We start from the raw sequence: 25546 nt of genomic DNA, 5'->3' as shown, positions 1-25546 counted from the left end.
ATGTTTCCCGTATATTTCTAAAAGACCAAGTGGCGTTGCTATTATGTATGTATAAGAATGCATATCGATAAAATTATTTAGGATGTTGACCTTGACAACATATTTCAAAACCATTGAGATGTATGTTCCATGTGTAAATTACTAAACAAATTTATGTTTGTCTCACTTTCATGAGTAAATTATCTTTTTGTTTTATAAACAACTAACTCTTTAAGCATTTGTATATAATATTAAAAATTTACTTTTGTGAGTGTATGTCTGTGTGTTATGGTCAGTCTCATACGGAGAACATTAACTAATTCCTCATCAGAATTTTAAGGGACAAATTGCACAAAATGAACATAGCAATGAGTGAAGTACGTCAGCTACCAAATGAAAATGATATTAACATAAGGTATAAGATGCAACCGCAAGGGGCACGTAAGCTTGTATTTGTAAGAGATTATTCTAATCAGAAGCATTATCTTCAGCACTTTCTCCAAATCACAAGGTATATTTGATATTTTTACAATAATACTATATAGTGTAATTTCTCTTATTACATTATTAACAGTGAGTGCCTAAGCTTATATAAATAATAGAATTTTTCTTAGAATATTTTTCTTTTAATCTGTTCAAGGCAAGTGCATTTTGAAATTGTAAAAATTTCACGCGAACTTAACCATATATATGGTTATCAACTTCTGCTGGAACTAGCGATGCAATTTACGATAATAATAAGTACACTTTATAATGTATATTTCGAGATAATATCATCACAGAATGTGATAGAAATTTTTCATTCTAAAATGGCTGTATCAGCGATGTGGTGGGCTCTTATAAGTTCTGCTAAAGTTATTACCACAAATCATCACTGCACTTGTTTCCATCGTGAGGTAAAAACATATATCTTTATGGAATGAGAAAGGATATAACATTCAGCGTGGACATAATAATAAACATGTATACAGCATATGAAATTTTGTAGGCAGCAGTAACGGCAGAAACACTTCAAGAATTGGCAACATCTTGTTCATACAATTCCATCAAAGATGAGGTAAGGAAAGTTCATATTTATATAGTAATAAAGTTAATGTAATTAAGCAATTAAACGACAGATTTATTTTTACCAAAAATATTCAAGATCACATATCAAAAATTCTTTTGCATTTCTTCCTTTGAATTTTGAGTTGACGCTGAACTTAAGCAATACCAACAATTATTACACATAACTCACACATTCTTATTTTACATGCGTATACCTACATATTCGCATCCAGCATAACACAGGGCTGCAAGATTTCTGGCGAGTGATCATTAAATTGTCGATTTTTATGTATTTAATTATGAAATTAAATATATGAAGACTCATAAAATTGATATGATATGCAAAAATACGTAAAATATCTAAAATATCCAAAGTACAGTATATATTATAAATCTCTGCATAGATCCTCTTGTAGTTGAGATTATAAAGATATGAATTTGCATAAATATTCGCAGTTTATAGATCACATATATCATCACAGAAGCAGCGCGACGTTATTGCTGCGGCATAATTGTGTTTACAAGTAATGAAAATGTTTATGTATGTCGGAGATGAAAGAACACCGGAACCTTCCCTTTGGAACTTTGGGAAGACCCCTAGTATTGAAATTTAGATTTCACCATGGCCGTATTAAGAAACTGTTGTCATTCGATCCGACTGTATTTATTTGAGATTTATGATAGTGAGCTCGGGCTCGAGGCGACAATCAGTCGCCGAACGTAGCCGCGGTCAAAGGGATGAACGTTTTGTCTAACAAAGGCATGAAGTAATTCTATAGCTCTTCTTAAAAGAAATACTTGGGACAGGGCACGACGGTAAACGTTTCAATGGTTTCTGCCCCGTGGCTCGCCACACGCAGACTTTGTCCTTCGGGTAAGATTCGGATTGCCAGATGCCAACGCATCTTCACAGTATATGTTTAGCTGGGCGAGGACCCGCTACGAATATTAAGTTTCAATTATACAAAGTCTTTCAAATAGACAAATAGCCCGTGCCCCAACTACGGGAAGATAAGAGAAATCTATCCTTCCACGAACGACGCTTCTCGCTAGCAACTTTCCCCAAGGACAGCTAATATCTTTCTCTAAACACCAACATGGAAATTGACCAATTAACAGCAACGTCAATTTCCCTCACCCTTCGAACGAAGACTTTTCTCCGCGAATCCGACGATCTCGTGCCCTTAGGCATACCCATCATAGTTTTCTTCGACAGCGTCACCGCGACGGAGAGTCACTCTCTAGTGCGATCTCATCAGTAATCGACCTGTCTTTCGTATACGTAATAATTGCCCCTTGCTCTAACATACAGTGTAACTTAGACAATAACGAAGGGTAAAGTTCGTCATCCCGTTGACCGCGGATTCGTTATTGAGCCTAGGATCATTGTCATTAGCTTCTCGAGTATCTAATTATCGCGATTACTTGTCCAATTCCATCATAGTCATATTTGCACTAGTAAATATCTCCTCTATCGCATAACGATCACGTCTAGCGCCAATAGGGATTCGTTTCACGCCCTTAACCCTAACTCTAATCTTAACGCCAACCCGACATGTATAATATATATATATGTCGGGTTCACATTAGGATTAGGGTTAGGGGCGTGAATGAATCTTCATTTGGATTAGACGTTGTCGTTATGCAATAGAGGAGATATTTACTAGTGCAAATATGATTATTACAGAAGTTGACAAATAATCGTGGTAATTAGATACTCGAGAAGCTAATGACAATGATCCTAGGTACAATAACGAATCCGCGGTCAACGGGATAACAGAATGCGCTTTCTTTCAAAGTCCAAGTTGTACCCAACTTCCTTCTCTACGGTACAAGTATTACTGAACTAACTCTCTGTTAAAACATAGAATATCCACCAAGCGTAAAGACGCTATATAACTCGCTAATGTTTTTTTTTTTTTTTTTTTATTTATTAGAATATTTACAATCAATTCTCGTTGAGAATTTTCAGTAACTTAATTTGGCGTGATACAATGACATGGATTATAATAGCTTTATATTGTTGATTCTAGTAGGACTAAGGATTTAATCTAGTGGGTATTTTCTTTTTAGTCTGCGGATCTGGTCCGTCGTGTCCAGTAGTTGGGTGACTAGTGGGCTGTGGTGGTTGTTGACTCTTGTGTTATATCTGCTTCTGGACTTGTGTATTTCATCTTTGACTGTAGGTATCTTGAGGTCTCGGTGGATTGTTTCGTTGGTAACATACCAGGGTGCATTTAATAGGGATCTTAGCGTTTTCGATTGGAAGCGTTGGAGTATTTCAATGTTGGAGTTACTTGCTGTTCCCCATAGTTGGATTCCGTAGGTCCAGACAGGTTTTATTACGGCCTTGTAGAGGGTTATTTTGTTCTGTATGTTTAGTTTGGAGCGTCGGCCCGTGAGCCAATAGAATTTTCTTAGTTTTTCCTTTAGTTGCTTTGTTTTTTCCGAGATATGTTTTTTCCAAGTTAGCCTCCTGTCCAGGGTCATGCCCAGGTATCTTACGGAGTCCTTGCTTGGGATTATTGTGTTGTTAATGGTGACCTGGGGGCAGGTTTGTTTTCGGAGCGTGAAGGTTACATGGGAGGATTTTTTTTCGTTTATTTTAAAACCCCATTTTTGGAACCACTTTTCCATGGAGTCGAGACTTCGCTGGAGAGTGGATGAGGCAATTGCCGGGTCTGCGTGGGTAGCTAATAGTGCTGTGTCGTCGGCAAATGTTGCTATTGTTACCTCGTTTGATATGGGTAAGTCGGCAGTGTAGATGGAGAATAGTAGGGGTCCGAGGACACTACCTTGCGGTATGCCGGATTCTATTGGGAATGTTGCGGAAGTGGCGCCTAGACATTTAACTATGAATTGTCTGTTGGTAAGGTAGGATTTTAAGATGGAGTAGTATGGGTGGGGTAGGATTTTTTTAAGCTTGTAGAGTAGCCCTTCATGCCATACTTTATCGAATGCCTGTTGGATGTCTAGGAATACGACTGAGCAGTATTTTTTCTTTTCAAGGGTTTGGCTGATCATGTGGGTTATGCGGTGGATTTGCTCTACTGTTGAGTGTTGTTTTCGGAAGCCGAATTGGTGATCTGAGAGAGTTTTCAATTCTTCTAGGAGTGGAAGGAGACGATTCGTGAGCATCCTCTCGAATAGTTTAGACAGGGTAGGTAAGAGACTGATTGGGCGATAGGAGCTGGCTTCATATATTGGTTTACCGGGTTTGGGGATGAGGGTGATTAGTGAGATTTTCCACGCCTTAGGAAAGTGTTCAAGGCGGAGGATGGCGTTAAAGATTGATGCGATGAGTGCGATCCCTTTTATGGGGAGGAGTTCCTTGATGGCTTTATTTCCTATTAGGTCGTGACCTGCTGCTTTCTTAGGGTTTAGGCGACTGATTGCTTCTATGATCTCTGCAGAAATAAAGGGTTGAATAGGAGGGGACATTTGGAAGGGAGTGTGCAGGTATTCGGTGACGTCCGCTGCAGCTATGGAGGAATGGGGTTGGAATACTTCAGTCAAGTGTTTGGCAAATAGGTTCGCTTTTTCTATAGGGCTACGCGCCCATCCACCCTGCGGGCGGCGGATTGGAGGTATTATTTGTGGAGGGCGCGTGAGTTTCCTGGTGGCTTTCCATAGTGAGTAGTTTGAGTCGGCTGTGGGGGACAGGCTGGCGAGATATTTGTGAAAACGGTCCTTATTGTAGTTCTTTATGGTTTTGGATAGTTTTCTAGTTGCGTTGTTTAGCTTGCGTTTGTCCTCCGGTGTTCTATGAGTCTGCCATATCCTTCTTAGTCTACGTTTTTCTGCTATTTTTTTTAATATGTACTGGGGGTATTCGTGATTGCTGATGGACGTTTTTGCCGGTGTGGAGAAGCGGATAGCGTTTATTATGCTCGTGTTTAGGTATTCCGTGGCTGCTTCGATTTCTTCATTGGTTTTTAGTGAGGATGAGGCTGAAGTTGTGTGGGTAAAGACTTCTCTAAAGAGCTGCCAGTTGGTGTGTTGGTTATGAATGGAGCCATTAGGTGTATTCTCGATGATAGTTGAACTGACTGTTACTATCACGGGGGAATGATCAGAGGAGAGATCAGCCGAGGAATTGATTTGGACGTGTCTTGACGAGATATTTTTAGTTATGAGGAAATCAAGGAGATCGGGTATTTTGTTTGTGTCGGTGAGCCAGTGTGTGGGTTCGTATGTGGTAAGGTAGTTGAGGTTGTTGGTTATTATGCTGTTGAGGAGGTTTTTGCCTCTTACTGTAACCGGTCTGCTGCCCCATTGGGTGTGTTTGGCGTTGTAGTCTCCTCCAGCTATGAATCTATTGCCCAGGGTGTCCAGGAAGTTGTCAAAGTCTTCTTTGGCGATGGAGTGTCTGGGAGGGCAGTATACAGCTGAAGTGGTGATTGTACCATGACAGTCTTCTATTGCTACGTTTGTTGCTTGGAAGTAGTCTTTCTGGAATGGTGGAAGTTCGTAGTGCTTAATGTTTGATTTGATTATGATTCCGGTGCCGCCGTGGGCCTTTCCGCTGGGGTGTTGGGTGTGGTAGAAATTGTAGCCGTGTATTTTGAGGTAGTTTTTTTCGGTGAAGTGGGTTTCGGATATGAGCATCACATCGATTTGCTGTTGTTTTAAGAATAGTTCTAGTTCAAGTTTGTGCTGAGCTAGACCGTTGGCGTTCCACAGAGCTATTCGCATTGGTTTTATTTTGCTTCTGTGCGTATGAATTTGTCCATGAATAGTGTGAGAAGTGACAGCAAGTTGTTAATTTGCTCAGATTGCTTCTCGATAAGTTTTTCGAGTCTAGTGAAGTTGTCTGTGTTTTGTGGGGTGGGAGCACTATTTTCTGTGTGTTCTCTGTGGGTTTTCGAGTTGTTTACGTTTCCTTGTGTTGCCTGCGCATAGGATATTGATGGTGAGGTGAGTTTTTGGGGTCTTGGTTCCTGTATGGTAATCTCCTTGCTTCTTTGTTTTGGATACTTAATATTATATAGCGTTTTATAGGCTGAGCATCCTTTGTAGTTCGCAGGATGCTCTCCTTGACAGTGGATGCATTTCGCGGGGGTTTCAGGGTATTTAGTGCATTGGTCAGTGGGGTGACTACCTGCACATTTTACGCACCGGAAGTTATGATTGCAGTATTTCTGCGTGTGGCCGTACTTTTGGCACCTTTTGCATTGTACTATTTCTTTCTTTACATGAAGTGGCTCGAATTGAGCTATGGAGTTCATCAGCCGGTTGACGTTGTAGATTTCTTTGTTATTTCCTTTTTGTTTTAAATCTACGAAAAATGGCGATAGGGGATTTTTTGTGACTCTATGTCTAATGTTGCTGATGTTGGTTACTTCGTGGCCATGTGTTTGAAGTTCGAACTTTAGTTCGTCTAGGTCGACTGAGTGATGGATATTGCGTAGCACCACTCGAAATGGTCTTTCTTGCTTGAGTTCGTATGTGTGTAAGTTGGCATTCAGGTTTTTTAACAACTTCGTTAATTTCCTGTATGCGTCAGGGTTGGCCGGCAGGACTTTTACGCTGTTGTTGCTGATTTTCAATTTATATTCGTCCTTGCCGATTTCTTTTTGGATTTTTGTTGTTATTGATTGGATGTCAATGACATCATCGATAAAGATTGGCGGTGGAGGGGGGGTTTTTTGTGTAGGTTGTGTATTTACCTCTGTGGTTGTATCCATAGCGACTCCTGCCTCCAGTATCGCGAACCTGTTGTTGGTGGTCACTTAGCTGGCTGGCGGGTTGGTTTGCCATTTGCTCACATTCTTCCTGCTTGCTTCGAATTTGCGTTTTTTCGTTTGAGGGTCGTTTGCAAAATGAGGTACATTGCCCCTTTGCCACGGGGGAGGAAGAGCAGCGTTGTTGTAAATACGCTCCGTAGCTCCCGTTAGGGGTGATTGGGCCATCGTCGATCTAGTTAATTCAATGTGAAATAACTAGTCGAGAGGCTGTGATTCCGATCAGAGCTTGGTGGTGTTGGATTTTTCACTTTTCACTGGCACGTTTGCGAACGCTTGGCATGGTTTGTTGGACTCGCTTTCGACAGATGGGCGTCACGTGTTGTTTTGTGAACTTCGCAGGGCACTGGACACACGTCTGCACACTTCGGCACTCACCAGCGAACTGATTTCTAATCCTATAAGTGTTTTCGGTTTATGGCTGGTACTTAGAAAAGTCCTTGGATTTATTAGGCGCTCTTAAAATTCACGGAGAAAGCGGGTAGTCACCTAATGGAAAAAACGAATATTTGTCTAACGAAAAAGCTGGTTTTTCCTATGAACAAAGACACCCATGAGTCACGTTGGTAGGAGGCGTCCTCTTCATACCTTCATGCATTAACATGGGTAATAACCAATCGGCATCGCAGATCGTTACCCTCTTTTCCTGACGAAAAGTATGAATAACGAATCCGCGTTCTTCGTTCAAAAGGCATACTGAACTTTCTTTCGTAACAACATAGGAGCGACTAGTTAGTCTATCAACTGGACTCAGAGGTCAGTGCAAGGAACAGCAGCAGCCGGAAGTCCAGCAAGAACCTACAAGTCGAAAACAGTCATCATCATCGTCAACACGAAAGGAGTCTCAGGTCATACTCGTTCGTAGTTGTCATTTCAAATACTCAATCTTGTATCACACTGAGGTTGTTGGATCATTCAAATATATAGTAACCTGTTAATAACAGCGTTATATTCAATCAACTATCCTTATTATTCCACAAGAAATAAGGGATCAAACAATTCGTGGCGTCGATTAGTCAAATCGTAACGGGAATTACGACTCCCATTGGCGCACTTCTTCGAAAACGCGTCTCCCCGCGAACGTCCGAAAGTTCAACGGCAAACTACCTCGTACAAGTCATACACAAGAAGACTATGAGGCGTAAACCATTCTGAGTAATATTTTGTAAGAAAAATTGCAGATTAAATATTAAACCTGTTTTCTCATTGAAATTCATATCAGCATATCGAAAACTGTTCCATAGGACCGCATATGAAATTTTGGACTTGAGGATTAGCGTTTCCTCTAATCCTTTTTGCTATAAATAATTAATAAACAAAAACACATATAAATGTATAAATGTTTTTACAAGGTTTGCGCACGCGCCATGATTTTCCAGTCTGAGAATATCTACAGAAAAATTACCATTAACAAGCACTAAGTGTTGAGGTGTTACTGAACGTGGCTGAGCTCTATCTTGCATGAACCACAGACATTTTCCACACAAATTATTGAACACTGCATATTACAATATTCACATACATACATATGAAATAAAAAGTAAAGAATCAAAAAAGGAATACAATAAATTTGTTTGAACTTATACTCCAAGGATTGATTAATGGTATCGTTTTATGGTGTGCTGTGTAATAATGAAAATTAATGTACAACCAAATGAAAAATTATACTAGCTGCATTGAATAACTCTTTTATGTTTACGATTTCTGTGATGATAAAAATGATACTATTCTTGCGAGGCAGTTCTAACCATTTTTAAACATATCTGGTGATCAGCCTCAGGCACACCTCAGGAACGCCTCAGATATGGTGACTGTACTTCACTAATTTCGAGAAAATTATATAAAAAAAACGAAAGAATTTTTTTCTGGATGATCTTCCCATTACTACCTTATTACATAATATGTTTTAATGATTTTAGAAACTTGATAAAAGAGCAGACTCGTTCTGGAAAGACAAAACCATTTCGACATCCAAAGAAAAGCGTTAGGAGAACTGTGTAAACATAAAATTAGAGTAAATTGTATTTTTAATATCACGATTTAAGTTATTCCGCTAAAGACTTTGTAGTCATTTTTATTTTTAGATTTTTTAACTCTCTTAGTCCCCTTATTTTTTTGTTCCTCGTTATTCTTTTAATTTCTTTTATTTAATTTCAACGCGAATGATTTGTGTGTATGTGTAGTGTATATAGTGCATGTTGTATGTATCGTGCTTATTGTGTACTTTTTTTGCAAGAAAACAGAAGTTATATTAAACATTTATTGTGATATAAAACGATTGGTATTTTCGTTTTGATTTTTTTTGTGAACTATCTGTTCACCCGCGAATGGAACGATTGCGGTGCGTGCATGAAATTTATATAAACATCGTTTATCTATGGTATTATTTTTTAATTATTTATGGAGGCAAAGGATTGGGGGAAACATTAATCATCCCTACTCGGAAATTCCATGAGGTGGTTTTCGATCTGCCGTAATGGATTTTAATGAGTAGACAGGTATAATGTTTAATTTACGATTTTTCTTGCAAAACGTCGCGCAGGATGGTTTACGTTTCCAAATATCCTAATCTTCATCTTTACACCTTATACGAAGTAAGCTACTGCCCATCGTTTGATTAGAGGATCGCTGTGCACCTCGAAGCTCAAATTGACATGCTTTCGTTCATGTAAGAAGATTGTTCGTCCACAGAGATATTCTGGCCGATATTTAATTGTTGATAACCAAAAAAACAAAGGCGAAAATGCAATTTTTTTGTTCTTAATCTTCGTCTCATTTGAATTCAAGAGTTATCCCTAAAATTTTGTTACACCTGCAACCGAACACCCTGTATGTATGAAAATCATAGATTTTGTCGCGTAAAATAAAAAGAAATTTAAAAGAAAGAAGAAAACTTTATTTTTTCCTCGTTTATACACTTATAAGACACTTTTCAGCTCTAGGCGTGACCGTTCGAGACTGAGGCTCTTACAATATTTTTACTTTCGGTCTTTTTTTCTTTATTTATTGAAATTCGCAATTTGTCCAATTTGGACATTTGGTGGAATGTTTTAACAGTTAAATTAGCATGTTGGTGGCTACCCTCAGCGGGGTACCATCCTCGTGTATGCTAGGTTATGTCCTTTATAAGGTCTGCTGGGTGCTTCCTTTTTAGTCTTCTGTCCATGTTTATGGTTTTGTACGTTTCCGCAGCTAGCCGGTTTGGGTGAATTGCTATTCTTGATTTGTATTTTTCTGAGTATCTGCTAATTTCTTCCTTGACCGTTGGGATTCCCAGGTACCTCCGTATGTTATCATTTCTGACGTACCAAGGTCCGTTTACTGTTGTTTTAAGGATTTTAGCCTGAGTTACCTCTATTTTGTTTATATGGCTCATTGCTGCCGTCCCCCATAATGGTATTCCGTACGTCCAGATTGGTTCTATGATCGTTTTATATATTTTTAATTTATTTTCTACGCTTAATTTGGATTTTCGGCTTGTTAGCCAATGCATTTGTCTCCTTGTTTTCTGTACTTTTTCTACTATTGATTTGATGTGTAGTTTCCACGTGAGTTGTGTATCTAAGTGGAGTCCTAGGTATTTGACATGCTTTGTTTGCGTTATATGCGTGCCGTTCAATAGGATGTTTGGTATCCTTTCGTAGCGTGAATGTAATATGGTTGCATTTATTGGGGTTTGCTTTTATTTGTTTTTCTTGTAGCCACTTTTCTATCTTTGTGATATGTTCTTGTAGTATTTTGACTGCCGTTTCTAGGTTAATATGCCTGATTAGTATAGATGTGTCGTCCGCGAATGTCAGTACTGTGCTATTGGTAGTTGTTGGTATGTTCGCCTTGTATACTGTGTATAGTATTGGGCCTAAGACGCTTCCTTGCGGTACCCCTGCCTTGATGTCTTTAACTTGAGAATGTGTGTCCTTGATTTTTATTACGAAGGTTCTGCTGCTTAAGTAGGATTTTATTAATTGGTGTATTTGCTCCGGGAATTGTTTCCTAATTGTTTGTAGTAGACTTTCATGGTTTATTCTATCGAATGCTTTCTCTATGTCTATAAAGAGGGCTGTGCAGTATTCCTTGTTTTCTAGTGTTACTATTATTTCGTTTATAAGCTTGTGCATTTGCTCTATCGTGGAGTGTTTATTTCTGAAACCAAATTGGTGATCCGGTGGTATTAGTTTTTTTGTCTCTATTATTGTTTTTATCCAGCAATATATTATTTTTTCCAGTATTTTGGAAAATACTGGAAGCAGTGATATTGGTCTGTAAGATGCAGTTTGGTGCGGGTCTTTGCCTGGTTTATGTAACATTTTGATTTGTGCTAATTTCCATGGTTTGGGGAAGTATTGAATTCTTAGAATTGCATTGAATATTATTGTCATTAGTCTTATTGCTTTTGGCGGAAGGTTTTTCAAGATTTTACCATTGATTAGGTCTATTCCTGGCGCTTTGTTGTTTTTTGTTTTATCAATTATGTTTCTAATTTCTTGTGCTGATGTTTTAGGTATGGTGTATTGCTTGTCGGTTGTGGTAATAGTGGTTTGTGGATCCTCCTCCGTATAACTTTTGAGGTTGCTGTTGTTGATAATGTGTGGTGTGAATGTGTTGCAGAGGTGGTTGGAGAATTCTTCAGCTTGTTCTTCGTTGCTTCTTGCCCATGTGTCATCTGCTTTTCTGATTGCTGGGACGGGTATCATTGGCTTCCTTATTCTTTTCGTGGCTTTCCATAGTGAATAGTTGGTGTTCTCGTGTGTGGAGAGTGTCCCTATGAACTTTGCGAATTCGTTATTGTGTGCTCCTTTATTTTTTTTTTTATTTCCTTTGCAAGTTTGTTTAAGTGTTTTTTGGTTTCTCGAGTTCTGTATTTTTGCCATTTTTCTTTTGCTTTCCTTTTTTCTCTAATTTTGTCAAGTATTTCTTGCGGGATTGTTATTGTTTATCTGCTGGTTGATTCGGCTGTAGTGGTTGTCCTTGCTGCTTCTTGGATAGTTGCTGTCAATGTTGCTACTGCCTGTTCTATCTGTTCAGGAGTTTTCAACGGGATGTTGCAGTTTATTTTGCTTTCTATTATTTCTTTGAAAGTTTGCCATTTGGTGGTTTTATTGCATAGTGTTTTTGGTTTCCTATAGTGTATTGGTTTGTTTCTGTATTCAATTATTATGGGTGTATGATCGGAGCTAAGCTCGTGGTTGGGTGTTATTTTTAGTTTGTTTGTGTTTAGCCCCCGTGTAACTGCAAAGTCCAGAAGATCTGGTTTTTTGTTCAGGTCTGTCGGCCAATGTGTCGGTGTTGCTGTGGATAATATATTGAGGTTATTATTTCTAATGTATTTTTCCAGTGTTCTGCCTCGAGGTGTAATGTTTCTTGACCCCCATAGCGTGTGCTTTGAGTTGTAGTCTCCCGCTGCGATGTACTTGTCCCCTTGGTCCTGGAAGTATTCTTCCCACATTTGTGATGTTATTTTGTGTCGCGGAGGCAGATATACTGCTGGCAACTGGAAGTAGTTGCTGCTAGTTAGAACTGTAACAGTGGTTGCTTGTAAATATTCTTTGTTAACTTGGCTGTGTAGACAATGTTTGATATCGTTTCTGACTATCATTGCTGTCCCTCCGTGAGCTTTTCCTGAGGAGTGTTTGGTATCATATATGGTGTAGTATGGTATTTTCAAGTAGCTTTTTGTAGTGAAGTGTGTTTCTGAGACAAGTAGTATGTCTATTTTGTTACTGTATATGAATGTTTTAATTTCGAGGGCCCGTTGTTGTAGGCCGTTTGAGTTCCAGGCTGCTATTTTTAGAGTGTCCGTTTTTTATTTTTTGCTTATCACGTTTGTAATTAGTTGTAGCATGACTGTGATTTGTTGGGTTTGCTGTCTGAGTACTGCGTTTTGTTCGCTTATCATTCTGGTTAGCATTTCGGTGTTCTTTATGGATTGTTTGAGCAGTTCTTTGATTTCTGCAGTGTCATTGATACTATTGCTGTGGTATTGGTTGTCTGTATGTGTCGTTTGGCTGGTTACTTGAGCGTAGCTTAGACTACCAATGGTGTTGGTGCTGATGGGTTTGGAGTTTGTTGCTGGCTCTGTATTTGGTATAATTTCGTGTTTCGTGCTGTCCTGTTGGGCTTGTGTGTTAATGATTGTCCTGCTTCGTAGGGAACAGTTTGCGTTGTAATTGTTTCCTAGCTTTGCAACCTTTGTAACTGGCTGAGTGTTTTCCGTTGCAGTTGTAGCATTTAACTTTTTCTATTTTTCCAGAATATGGGCAATGTATAGTTAAGTGATTTTTTGCGCACTTGACGCAAGCTGGGCTTCTGTTGCAATAATTTTTAGTGTGTCCGTATTGTTGACACCGCATGCATTGTGGGATTTCTTTTTTATGTCTAGGTGGCTCCACTTTTACTATTATGTTTAGCAATTTTTCTATATCGTATATTTCTTTGTTGTTGTTTCTAGGTTCTAGTTCAACTAGGAATAGCAGTAATAGTTGTTTGGTATCGTATTTGTTAATGTTATTATTTGTCCTTACCTGGTGTCCGATTTTTGCCAGTTCTTCACTTATTTTTCCGGTATTTGTTTTTGGGTGTAGTCCCCTGATTACTGCTTTGTAGCTTTTGTCAGTTTTGAGTTGAAAAGTATGATATGCTGCGTTTTTTTCCTTTAGTGATCTTGTATTTCTTCTGAATATTTCTGGGGTGTTGGTTTGCACTTTCACCTGGTCTATTTTTATCTGCTTGATAACATAGTTGTCTTTCCATGCAGTGTTGTTTAGGAGTTCGATGAGGGGGTCGATTATTTTCGCATCTATGTATATCGGTGGTGGTTTGGGAATGCGGTTTGTCGGACTTTCCGTTGGGTCCGTTCCTGCCTCTTCTGGCAGTGCGCTGAATGGATTATGCAGCTTGATATCTTGTAGCCATTGTTTTTTTTTCAAATGTATCAATTTTCCTCGCGCTTGCGAGCGGGGTTACCTTCCGTTTTTTGCTGGAGTTTGCCACCGTCCAGCTTTCTTCCTGGTGTATTGGTATGTTTTCCTCCCCGTCGGATTGTGTTGTTTTCATAATATCGTCTTTTTTCTCTACATATGTAGAGTCTGTAGCTCTATTTATGAAATATGTTTCACCTGAATTAACTATTTTTATTGGTGGAATCTGCATGATTCTACGTTTTGTAGATGGGCGTTTACTTTGTCCCTTTCTCTTCCCTCTTGCCGCACTTTCACTGGAGCACTGTTTCGCACGTCCGTTTAGGTCGCCTGCCCAGGCGGAACTTTTTACTTTCGGTGGCATCTGTTTCTTCTTTGTTTGTCATCCCCCATTATCCCCACTACCCTGTAGGCGTACGTGACCGTTGCTACGCTTCTAGAACATTCGGTGGAAGGACCGTTAGGACATAGATGACTCTTTAGGCACTTCGGCGATATACATTGTCGCCAAGGCCGCCACATCTTTGTCTCCATCATCGGTCCATCGGATTTGAAGTATGCCGGTGTAACCCCAAACTCTTTTACCCTGACGTCACCTTAGGCGACCACTTCTAAATATTCTCCGGACAGTTGATACCTCTACTCTAAATATTCTCAGGACAGTTGATATCTCTAAATATCCTCCGGACGGTTGACACTTCTAAATATCATCCGGTCAATTAACACCTCGCCACCCTGATAAGGAACTTCCGGGAACAATATCCCCTCCATCATTTTCATTATTCCTGCTTAGTATTTAGACTCCGAATAATGACGGCCGAACCAGTCTGAACTGCGAGCCGATACTTGAACATTGTAAGTGGTAGCCAAGGGTCTTGGACTCTTGAGAAATAAAGTTTTTTTGTGTCATCAAGAGAGTTTCTTTTTTTACGTGACACCGGTCGTGACATATACTAGGTTAAAATTGTAATTGGCGGTCACATACATATAATTTATAATGTTCGTGTACAAGGAAATATGGTTAGACGGGTGTGTGTACGTATTAAGAACTTTAGTGTTATAGACATGAGTATATAGATATTTTTCAGTACTCACGTGTACAGTTAATTCAGTAGAAATGTTACATTATTCTAAAACAGTTTTTAACAACAGTTTTAACATATGTTTTTTTCACTATCTACTTTGCTAACATACACAACAACAATATGAAATCGTATTTAATAGCATCTGAATACATAGCAATCACTGCTTCAGTTGATTCCCAATAATGTCGACATTTTCAGGTACAACAATTTTCATTGCAACTAATTCTCCACCCGTTACATTTATCTGCTGGCCGTTGTGTTCGTCTTAATAACGAGTTTACAACGAAAGTAAGTTAAGAGCGTAATGTAACAAATAAAGAGGCGTAATCACCGATTATTTACAAAAATTGAATATTTGTTTTCAGTTTTTTGGTACTATAACTACTTACCTGGCTATATTAGTTCAAGTAAGTTCCACGCCTACTGCAATGCGCTCTTTAATTCATACTTTAAATAGATAATGTTTTGTATATACGTATGTAATATGGTATGGATAATACGCTAGTACATATATTTAATATGGTGATAAGTCATTATTGTTTATTGTGTTTTACAACACACTATTGTAATTTATCAATAAATAAGAAAATAAAGAAATTATACAATATATGTAGAATTGGAAATTTTATATGTATTACACCACGAAACTTACCATAGGCCATATTCCTAACCGTCGCTCGTGTCGCAGACGAAATCCGACTAAACAAAGCGATAAGATAGCGAAATTCCAAGCGCCTTAACATGAGTGACCATCGGAATAACATCCGATCACTCTATCCGTTCTCCGGGATATATGATCGGAACCTTTTCCCACTCCCACGAATAAAAGAATTTAAATACTCCCCCTAAAATCATCCAAGTCAGTCTTGAACAGTCACGCCTAGAGCTCAGAAGTGTATTGTAAACAAGAAAGAAATAAAGTTTCTTTTTTTCTTAAATTTCTTTTTATTTTACGTGACATTTTTGGCGATCCTGCGAGGATCCATTCGCTTCAGTGTAAACGGAATCTTTGCTACTACAAAGCAACTTTCAACGTTCCACTACAGATAAGTCAACTTGTGCCATACTCGAGCAAATCGAATTCCTTGCGCGACGTATAAAAGAAACGCAACGAATAGCTGATAGTGGAAACAAAAAACGTGCAGCAGAGATAGAACTATTAGGAAAACATATCTGTAAAATAAATTTAGGACATGATGCTACTACTGAATTAGGCTCCTTTATTACCATGGACGAATCTAATACTAGCAATGATCAGAAAAAACGACCACCTGTAAAACCTAACGAAACGGACGATATGGATAGTGAAGAAGAAGAAGTAAGTAGTGACAACTCCACGTACAATGCAAAAACCTGCCTAGACTTGATCCCTATATTCAATGTACAAGACGATATAGGAGTAGAAGGGTTTATTAAACGGATAAGAGAAGCTCGGGCCAAATGTTGAGAAAAACGCATATTATTACGACTAATTCTGTTACGTCACGTGAAAATGTTATCTGTTATCGCGACGTCCTTTATTGTCTGACCGTCAAGGTCCAAGCATCGTTAGAGAAACCCTCAATAAACCTAAGGCCCCACCATAAACCGAGTCTCATTAGCTTGCAGGAACCTTGAATCCTGCAAGTATTTTCGGTTTATAGCTGGTACTTAAAAAAGTACTTAGGTCTATTGAACGTTCTTAAAGATTACGGAGAAGGATGGTAGTTATAACGGGAAAAACTGGGAATTATATGATAGGGAAAAACAGGCATTTATAGAATAGAAATGTCCGGATTTTCCCACGAGTCATGCCGGTAGGGTGCTTACACCTCCCATCTTCAATCGTTAACGTCTCAGCTAATGGGTAGCGCGGATCCTTGTCCTCATCTTTCCTAACGAAAAGTATGAACAACGAATCAGCTTCCTTCGTTCAAATGGGACGCCCATACCGAGCTTCCCTCCGTTTTTTTTTTTTTTTTTTGTTTTATTTATTTATTTATTGAAATTCACAATTTGTCCAATTTGGACATTTGGTGGAATGTTTTAACAGTTAAATTAGCATGTTGGTGGCTACCCCCAGCGGGGTACCATCCTCGTGTTTGTTAGGTTATGTCCTTTATAAGGTCTGCTGGGTGCTTCCTTTTTAGTCTTCTGTCCATGTTTATGGTTTTGTACGTTTCCGCAGCTAGCCGGTTTGGGTGAATTGCTATTCTTGATTTGTATTTTTCTGAGTATCTGCTAATTTCTTCCTTGACCGTTGGGATTCCCAGGTACCTCCGTATGTTATCATTTCTGACGTACCAAGGTCCGTTTACTGTTGTTTTAAGGATTTTAGCCTGAGTTACCTCTATTTTGTTTATATGGCTCATTGCTGCCGTCCCCCATAATGGTATTCCGTACGTCCAGATTGGTTCTATGATCGTTTTATATATTTTTAATTTATTTTCTACGCTTAATTTGGATTTTCGGCTTGTTAGCCAATGCATTTGTCTCCTTGTTTTCTGTACTTTTTCTACTATTGATTTGATGTGTAGTTTCCACGTGAGTTGTGTATCTAAGTGGAGTCCTAGGTATTTGACATGCTTTGTTTGCGTTATATGCGTGCCGTTCAATAGGATGTTTGGTATCCTTTCGTAGCGTGAATGTAATATGGTTGCATTTATTGGGGTTTGCTTTTATTTGTTTTTCTTGTAGCCACTTTTCTATCTTTGTGATATGTTCTTGTAGTATTTTGACTGCCGTTTCTAGGTTAATATGCCTGATTAGTATAGATGTGTCGTCCGCGAATGTCAGTACTGTGCTATTGGTAGTTGTTGGTATGTTCGCCTTGTATACTGTGTATAGTATTGGGCCTAAGACGCTTCCTTGCGGTACCCCTGCCTTGATGTCTTTAACTTGAGAATGTGTGTCCTTGATTTTTATTACGAAGGTTCTGCTGCTTAAGTAGGATTTTATTAATTGGTGTATTTGTTCCGGGAATTATTTCCTAATTGTTTGTAGTAGACTTTCGTGGTTTATTTTGTCAAATGCTTTCTCTATGTCCATAAAGAGGGCTGTGCAGTATTGTTTGTTTCCTAGTGCTAGTATTATTTCGTTAATGAGCCTGTGTGTTTGCTATATCGTGGAGTGTTTCTGAATCCAAATTGGTGATTTTTCTTTCTCTTTTGTTGGTTTTAGGCGATCGAATGTTATTTTCTCTAGTATTTTGGAAAACACAGGAAGTAGTGATATTGACCTGTAAGATGCAGTTTGGTGTAGGTCTATGCCTGGCTCAGGTAGCATTATGATCTGTGCTAGCTTCCATAGATTAGGATAGTATTGGATTCCTAAAATTGTATTAAATATTATTGTAATTAAACGTGTTGCTTTTGTGGGAAGGTTTTTCAAGACTTTACCATTAATTAGGTCGATTCCTGGTGCTTTATGGTTTTTCTGTTTTCTCGATTATAATTCTAATTTCTCGTGCTGTCGTATTAGGCATAGTGTAGTGTTTGTTAGGTGAATACTAGCATTTTGCGCATCTTCGTCTGAATGACATTTGGTTTAATACTGTTAATATTATATGGAGTAAATGTGTTACAAAGGTGGTTGGAGAATTCTGCAACTTGCTCTTCGTCGCTGGTGACCCATGTATTGTTTATGTTTCTAATTGCACGGATTGGTTTTATCGGCTTCTGGATTTTGTTGGTGGATTTCCATAGAGTAGTTTGCATTCTTGTGCGCAGAGAGTGTCTCTATGAATTTTGAGAATTCGTTATTATTATGATCTCTTATTTTACTTTTTATTTCCTTTCCAAGTTTGTTTAGATGTTTCTTGTTTTCACATGTTCTATGTTTCTGCCATTTTGCTTTCGCTTTCCTTCTTTCTGTGATTTTGTCAAGGATGTCTGGTGGCATTATTTTTGTTTGCCTATTGTTTGGTTCATAATTTGTAGTTGCCTACGCTGTTTCTTGTCTAATTTCTGTCAACGTTGTTACTGCCTCTTCGATGTGTTCAGGTGTGTTTAGTGTAATATTGTAGTTGATTTTGCTCTCGATTAATTCGTTAAATGTTTGCCATTTGGTGATTTTATTGCAAAGCGAAGTCGCTTTGCTATAAAGTATTGGTTTGCTTGTTTATTTTATCATTATCGGTGTATAATCGGAGCTAAACTCAAGACTGAGTGTTATTTTTAATTTGTTTGCGTTTACCCTTTTATAACTTTTGGTATCAATTTTAATAACTATTCCTATACATTTATTTCGGTGATTAAGATCCACAAATCTCAGCATCGAGTGTTTTTTTTTTTTTTTTTTTTTAGAATATTTACAATCAATTCTCGCTGAGAATTTTCAGTAACATCATTTGGCGTGATACAATGACATGGCTTATAATAGTTTTATACTGTTGGTTCCAGTAGAATCTAAGGATTTAATCTAGAGGGTATTTTCTTTTTAGTCTGCGGATCTGGTCCGTCGTGTCTAGTAGTTGGATAACTAATGGGTTGTGGTGGTTGTTCACTCTTGTGTTATATCTGCTTCTGGACTTGTGTATTTCATCTTTGACTGTAGGTATCTTGAGGTCGCGGTGGATTGTTTCGTTGGTAACATACCAGGGTGCATTTATTAGGGATCTTAGCGTTTTCGATTAGAAGCGTTGAAGTATTTCAATGTTGGAATTACTTGCTGTTCCCCATAGTTGGATACCGTAGGTCCAGACTGGCTTTATTACGGCCTTATAGAGCGTAATTTTATTCTGCGTGCTTAGGTTGGAGCGACGGCCAATGAGCCAATAAAATTTTTTGAGTTTGTCCCTCAGTTGTTTAGATTTGTCTAGGATATGTTGTTTCCAGGTTAATCTCCTGTCCAGAGTCATGCCCAGGTATCTGACTGTGTCCTTGTTGGGAACTGTTATATTGTTAATGGAGACCTGTGGGCAGGCTTTGCAGAAGATTTTTGCCTCTTACTGTGACAAGTCTGCTGCCCCATTGTGTATGTTTGGCGTTATAGTCTCCTCCAGCTAGGAATCTATTGCCTAGGGCGTCAAATAGGCTGTCGAAGTTCTCTTTAGCAATCGAGTGTCTGGGAGGGCAGTATACTGCTGAGGTGGTGATTGTACCATGACAGTCTTCTATTGCTACGTTTGTTGCTTGGAGGTAGTCTTTCTGGAATGGTGGAAGTTCGTAGTGCTTAATGTTTGATTTGATTATGATTCCGGTGCCGCCGTGGGCCTTTCCGCTGGGGTGTTGGGTATGGTAGAACTTGTATCCGTTTATGTTCAGGTAGTTTTTTTCGGTGAAGTGGGTTTCAGATGTGAGCATTATATCGATTTGCTGGTGTTTTAGGAAGAGTTCTAGTTCAAGTTTGTGCTGAGCTAGACCGTTGGCGTTCCACAGAGCTATTCGCATTGGTTTTATTTTGCTTCTGTGCGTATGAATTTGTCCATGAGTAGTGTGAGAAGTGACAGCAAGTTGTTAATTTGCTCAGATTGCTTCTCGATAAGTTTTTCGAGTCTAGTGAAGTTGTCTGTGTTTTGTGGGGTGGGAGCACTATTTTCTGTGTGTTCTCTGTGGGTTTTCGAGTTGTTTACGTTTCCTTGTGTTGCCTGCGCATAGGATATTGATGGTGAGGTGAGTTTTTGGGGTCTTGGTTCCTGTATGGTAATCTCCTTGCTTCTTTGTTTTGGATACTTAATATTATGTAGCGTTTTATAGGCTGAGCATCCTTTGTAGTTCGCAGGATGCTCTCCTTGACAGTGGATGCATTTCGCGGGGGTTTCAGGGTATTTAGTGCATTGGTCAGTGGGGTGACTACCTGCACATTTTACGCACCGGAAGTTATGATTGCAGTATTTCTGCGTGTGGCCGTACTTTTGGCACCTTTTGCATTGTACTATTTCTTTCTTTACATGAGGTGGCTCGAATTGAGCTATGGAGTTCATCAGCCGGTTGACGTTGTAGATTTCTTTGTTATTTCCTTTTTGTTTTAAATCTACGAAAAATAGCGATAGGGGATTTTTTGTGACTCTATGTCTAATGTTGCTGATGTTGGTTACCTCGTGGCCATGTGTTTGAAGTTCGAACTTTAGTTCGTCTAGGTCGACTGAGTGGTGGATATTGCGTAGCACCACTCGAAATGGTCTTTCTTGCTTGAGTTCGTATGTGTGTAAGTTGGCATTCAGGTTTTTTAACAACTTCGTCAATTTCCTGTATGCGTCAGGGTTGGCCGGCAGGACTTTTACGCTGTTGTTGCTGATTTTCAACTTATATTCGTCCTTGCCGATTTCTTTTTGGATTGTCGTTGTTATTGATTGGATGTCAATGACATCATCGATAAAGATTGGCGGTGGAGGGGGGGTTTTTTGTGTAGGTTGTGTACTTACCTCTGTGGTTGTATCCATAGCGACTCCTGCCTCCAGTATCGCGAACCTGTTGTTGGTGGTCACTTGGCTGGCTGGCGGGTTGGTTTGCCATTTGCTCACATTGGTCCTGCTAGCTTCGAATTTGCGTTTTTTCGTTTGAGGGTCGTTTGCAAAATGGGGTGTATTGCCCCTTTGCCACGGGAGAGGAAGAGCAGCGTTGTTGTAACTACGCTCCGTAGCTCCCGTTAGGGATGATTGGGCCATCGTCGATCTAGTTAATTCAATGTGAAATAACTAGTCGAGAGTCTGTGATTCCGACCAGAGCTTAGTGGCGTTGGATTTTTCACTTTTTCACTAGCACGTTTGCGAACACTTGGCTTGGTTTGTTGGACTCGCTTTCGACAGATGGGCGTCACGTGTTGTTTTGTGAACTTCGCAGGGCACTGGACACACGTCTGCACGCTTCGGCACTCACCAGCAAACTGAGTCTCCAGTATTGAGAACCTGTTGTAGGTGGTCACTTGGCTAGCTGGTAGTTTAGTTTGACTCTTGTTCACATTTGTCTTGATTGCTTCCAGCTTGCGTTTTTTTTTCGTGTGCTGGTCGTTTGCAAAGAGAGATGTGTTGCCCCTTTGCCACGGGGGAGGAAGAACGGCGGTGTTATAACTTAGCTCCGGCGAGCCTGTTTGAGATGTTAGGACCATCATCGAGCTAGTTAATTCAATATGAAAGAACTAGTCGAGAGGCTGTGTGAACACTTAGCTAGGTTTGTTGGATTCGCTTTCGACAGATGGGCGTCACGTGTAGTTTTGTGTACTTCACAGGGCACTGGACACACGTCTGCACGCTTCGGCACTCACCAGCAAAACTGCCAGAGAGTATGAATCGGGAAGTTGAGAGCCGAGTATGATAATAAGACGTACGACGATATTGTGATCAGTTCGTTGTATTCAGTATTGCTTGTTAAACTAAAACATTATTACTTGCCTTTCCTCTAAGACCCATTAAGTTACTACATATATTAAATATTTCTAATTTATCATGTAATATTCTGATGTAATAATCTGATAAAGGAGTCTGAGTAAGTATAACTAAATTTCTGCAAATATGGACCTGGTTCTCAAATACAGATTTATCAACCAATATTTCGCCATTAATACTTTTACAAATTTAGAAAAGTAAATAGAATTGTTACCTTCTGGTAACCTAGTCCTACCCTACTTATTGAACATAATTGTAAATACTTTTAACTGACACGGTTAATTTGGACGAATAATTTCGACCCGATACACTGAAGAAGAAAATTGTGTTCAAAAACATATATGGGAGATCTAGAGTGATATAGTATGATGTAGATGTCACGTAAAATAAAAAGAAATTTAAAAGAAAGAAGAAAACTTTATTTTTTCTTCGTTTATACACTTATAAGACACTTCTGAGCTCTAGGCGTGACCGTTCGAGACTGAGGCTCTTACAATATTTTTACTTTCGGTGACATCTGTTCTCTCATTATCCCCACTACCCTGTAGGCGTACGTGACCGTTGCTACGCTTCTAGAACATTTGGTGGAAGGACCGTTAGGCCATAAATGAATCCTCAGGTACTCCGCCAATATACATTGTCGCCAAGGTCACCATGTTTTTCCCTCGTCGGTCCATCGGGTTCGAAGTATGCCGACCGGGACACCATCCTGCCCGCGGTGTGTGTGTGTGTCCTGGTCTCTGATGTGATTTACGTTACATACCTCCCTCCTCAGATTGATTTTGGTCCTCCAAAATCTCAGTGTTTCTTCAGGATTGTTTTATGGAGGCTAATTGGCTAAAAGTGTGTTTTCTTCTTTGTCTTAATCAACAAAACAAAACAAAAACAAAGTGCATAACAGCTACTTATGGAGAAGGTGAAGACCGTCCTGGAAAATAAGGTTTAATACGATTACCATGTATTTTCCTAATCGAGTCATTCACCATTATTTCGTAATAAGGGGTTTTTACTTTTTCAATGGTGTATGGCCCTAGCCATTCAGTATCTAACTTGTGTTCTTTATGATCATTATGAACTAATATTAAATCTCCTTCTCTAAAAATGGATTGAGGTTTAATAATTTTTTTTCTTTGATCTCTTTGGTATCTTTGTTTACTCTTCATTAGAGTTTCTCTGGCTTTAAGTAGCTTGGCATCCCGTTCTCGTTTCATGAAGCTAACCTCATCAGCGTATGTTCTTTGGGGATTTTGGGATATGGTAGAGGGGAGATTGGCCTTGTGTCCAAATGTTGGTTCGAAAGGGAATGAACGAACGAATAATTCTTTTTCCGTCGTGGTATAATTTCGTTCAGGGGGGTTTAATGTCCTTGAAATGAAGCAACAAGGGTGTCCGTCTTGTGAAAGGATGGCTCCTAGACCTTCATTACTGGCGTCCGTTGTTAACGTAAATGTTTTCGTATATTCGGGATATTTTAGTACTGGCGCTTGGCATAGTCTTTCTTTTAATATATAGAAGCTAAGTTGTGTTTTGTCAGTCCAGTGGAATTGTATGTCTTTCTTAGTTAGTTCTGTTAACGGTTTGGCAATTTTCGAGAAATTCCTAATAAATTTCCTATAGTATCCGGTTAGCCCAAGGAACGATTTTACATCCGTAGGATTTTTGGGTAGTTTGAAGTTCTTTACTGCTTCTATCTTTTCAGGGTTAGGTTTTACTCCGTTTGCTGTCACTAAGTGTCCTAAATATTCCAATTCGGGTTTTAAGAATTCACATTTATCCGGTTGTACTTTTAGACCTACTTCCCTGAGTCTTTGGAGTATAATGGCTAAGTTTTTATTATGTTCCTCTATCGATTGCCCGAATATAATGATATCATCAAGATAGACGAAACAATGATTGTTAATTAAACCTCTTAACGCGGTATCCATCATTCTTTGAAAAGTAGCGGGTGCGTTCTTGAGCCCGAATGGCATTCTGTTATAGTGGAAGTGTCCTAGTGGTGTGCTAAATGCAGTGTATTTCCTCGAATTCTCATCCATGGGTATTTGATGGAATCCCGAGGATAAGTCTAAAGCGGAGAAATATTTTGCGTTCCCTAGTTGCGATAGTATATCGTCAATGTCGGGTAATGGATATGCGTCTTGGTCCGTTAATTCGTTTAACTTCCGAAAGTCAATCACTATTCGCCACTTTTGTTTCCCCGACGCGTCGATTTTCTTTGGAACGACCCAAACGGGAGAGTTATAGGGAGAGTCGGAGGGTTCTATAATCTTTTTGTCTAACATTTCCGTCATTTGTTTGTTTATTTCAATTTTATGGTGTTCGGGAGGACGGTAGGATTTTACGTTGATCATTTTATCTTCTTTCAATGTAATGGAATGTTTAGCAAGAGATGTACACGGTAATGTTTCGCTGTCTAAATTAAATACATCCATGTAATAGAGAAGAATCTTTTCCATAGGTTCTCTGAGAGGTTTTTCTATGTGCGATAGTCGAATCGAAGATTTGAATTTTTGGATTTGATCTATGGTATTTGTATTTTCGATAATGTTAGAAACTTGAACTGAGGACTTACCACCATTGATAAAGCACACTGGCGTTGGCTTCCCTTCGAGGTATACAATTTTTTGAACGGTTTCTCCTGGTGCAAGGGTTGGTTCTTGTTGCAGCAGAAGGGTGTTGTTATCTAATTTCAATGTTTCATTGGAGAGTTCGAATCGATATTGATTCAAACCGGGTAAGCCTAATACGCCATCTTCTATAATTGGAAAATCGTCATCTATTAAAGATAAGTCTATCTTTTTGTCGAACAAATTCAATTTGACTTTGGAATTAGATTCGTATTCGGAATGTCCCATGGAGAATTTCTTTGTGCCTGGTATTGTTGTCTTTCCTGGGTAGCATCTTTGTTTAAGCAAGTTGATTCCTGCCCCGGAGTCAACGAGAAATCGCAATCCTGGTCGTCCCGGTAATTGTAGTAGTATTGTGGGTAATCTTCCTGAGGTAGCATTGTTAATTCCGATTGTTCTTGAACGTGGTTTATTCCTGGAGGGGCTTTTCTTTGAGGCGGTATTCGAAAATTTTGGCATTGATTGGGAAGGTGTCCCAATCGATTGCATTTGGGGCATTTTCGCTTGCGTCCTTTTGCTTAATGGTCTGTTCTCAAACTTCGTAAAATTGTTCGTTCTTGGTCGAATGTTTTGTGTGAGTGGAGTTTTATTATTCGTGTTACCTGTAATAGCGAGGCGATTGTCTACTGGATGAGACGCCTGGTTACGATAAAATGGCGGGGCGGTTGTTTGTCGTGTCATCTGTCTGCGAGAGCTGTGCTCGCGAAAGTATCTTTCCATATTCATTGCTTTCCTTTCTGCTTCGATGAGATTTGGGGGGAGATTAGCCATTAGCGCCTGCCCTATTTTTGGACGAAGGCCTCTTACATAGTCGGTCACAGAGTCCATGTATAGTTGCTCGTTC

At 39.2% G+C, this 25546-nt stretch overlaps 1 protein-coding gene and 1 long non-coding RNA gene across 2 annotated transcripts in view; one reads left to right on the top strand and one right to left on the bottom strand.

The window, feature by feature from the left end:
• The window catches only part of LOC126924386 (uncharacterized), a 104008-nt gene extending 85837 nt beyond the window's left edge, over window positions 1–18171 (top strand). Inside the window, exons 3-4 of the long non-coding RNA XR_007713496.1 lie at window positions 10946–11200; window positions 18160–18171. This is a non-coding gene — a long non-coding RNA (uncharacterized LOC126924386). The remainder of the gene's footprint in view (window positions 1–10945; window positions 11201–18159) is intronic.
• Window positions 18172–22478: 4307 nt separating this feature from the next.
• On the bottom strand, window positions 22479–25192 carry LOC126924353 (uncharacterized). The gene is made up of 2 exons (XM_050738726.1): window positions 24648–25192; window positions 22479–22936 (listed from the first exon to the last, which is right to left on the bottom strand). The coding sequence occupies exons 1-2, from the start codon at window positions 25189–25191 to the stop codon at window positions 22905–22907; spliced, it is 576 nt and encodes a 191-aa protein (XP_050594683.1). The 5' UTR covers window position 25192; the 3' UTR covers window positions 22479–22904.
• Between the last annotated feature and the right edge of the window lie 354 nt (window positions 25193–25546).

The sequence above is a fragment of the Bombus affinis genome, chromosome 2 (assembly GCF_024516045.1).
Source record: "Bombus affinis isolate iyBomAffi1 chromosome 2, iyBomAffi1.2, whole genome shotgun sequence".
Lineage (NCBI taxonomy): Eukaryota > Metazoa > Arthropoda > Insecta > Hymenoptera > Apidae > Bombus > Bombus affinis.
This window is presented reverse-complemented; position numbering and strand designations above follow the sequence as displayed.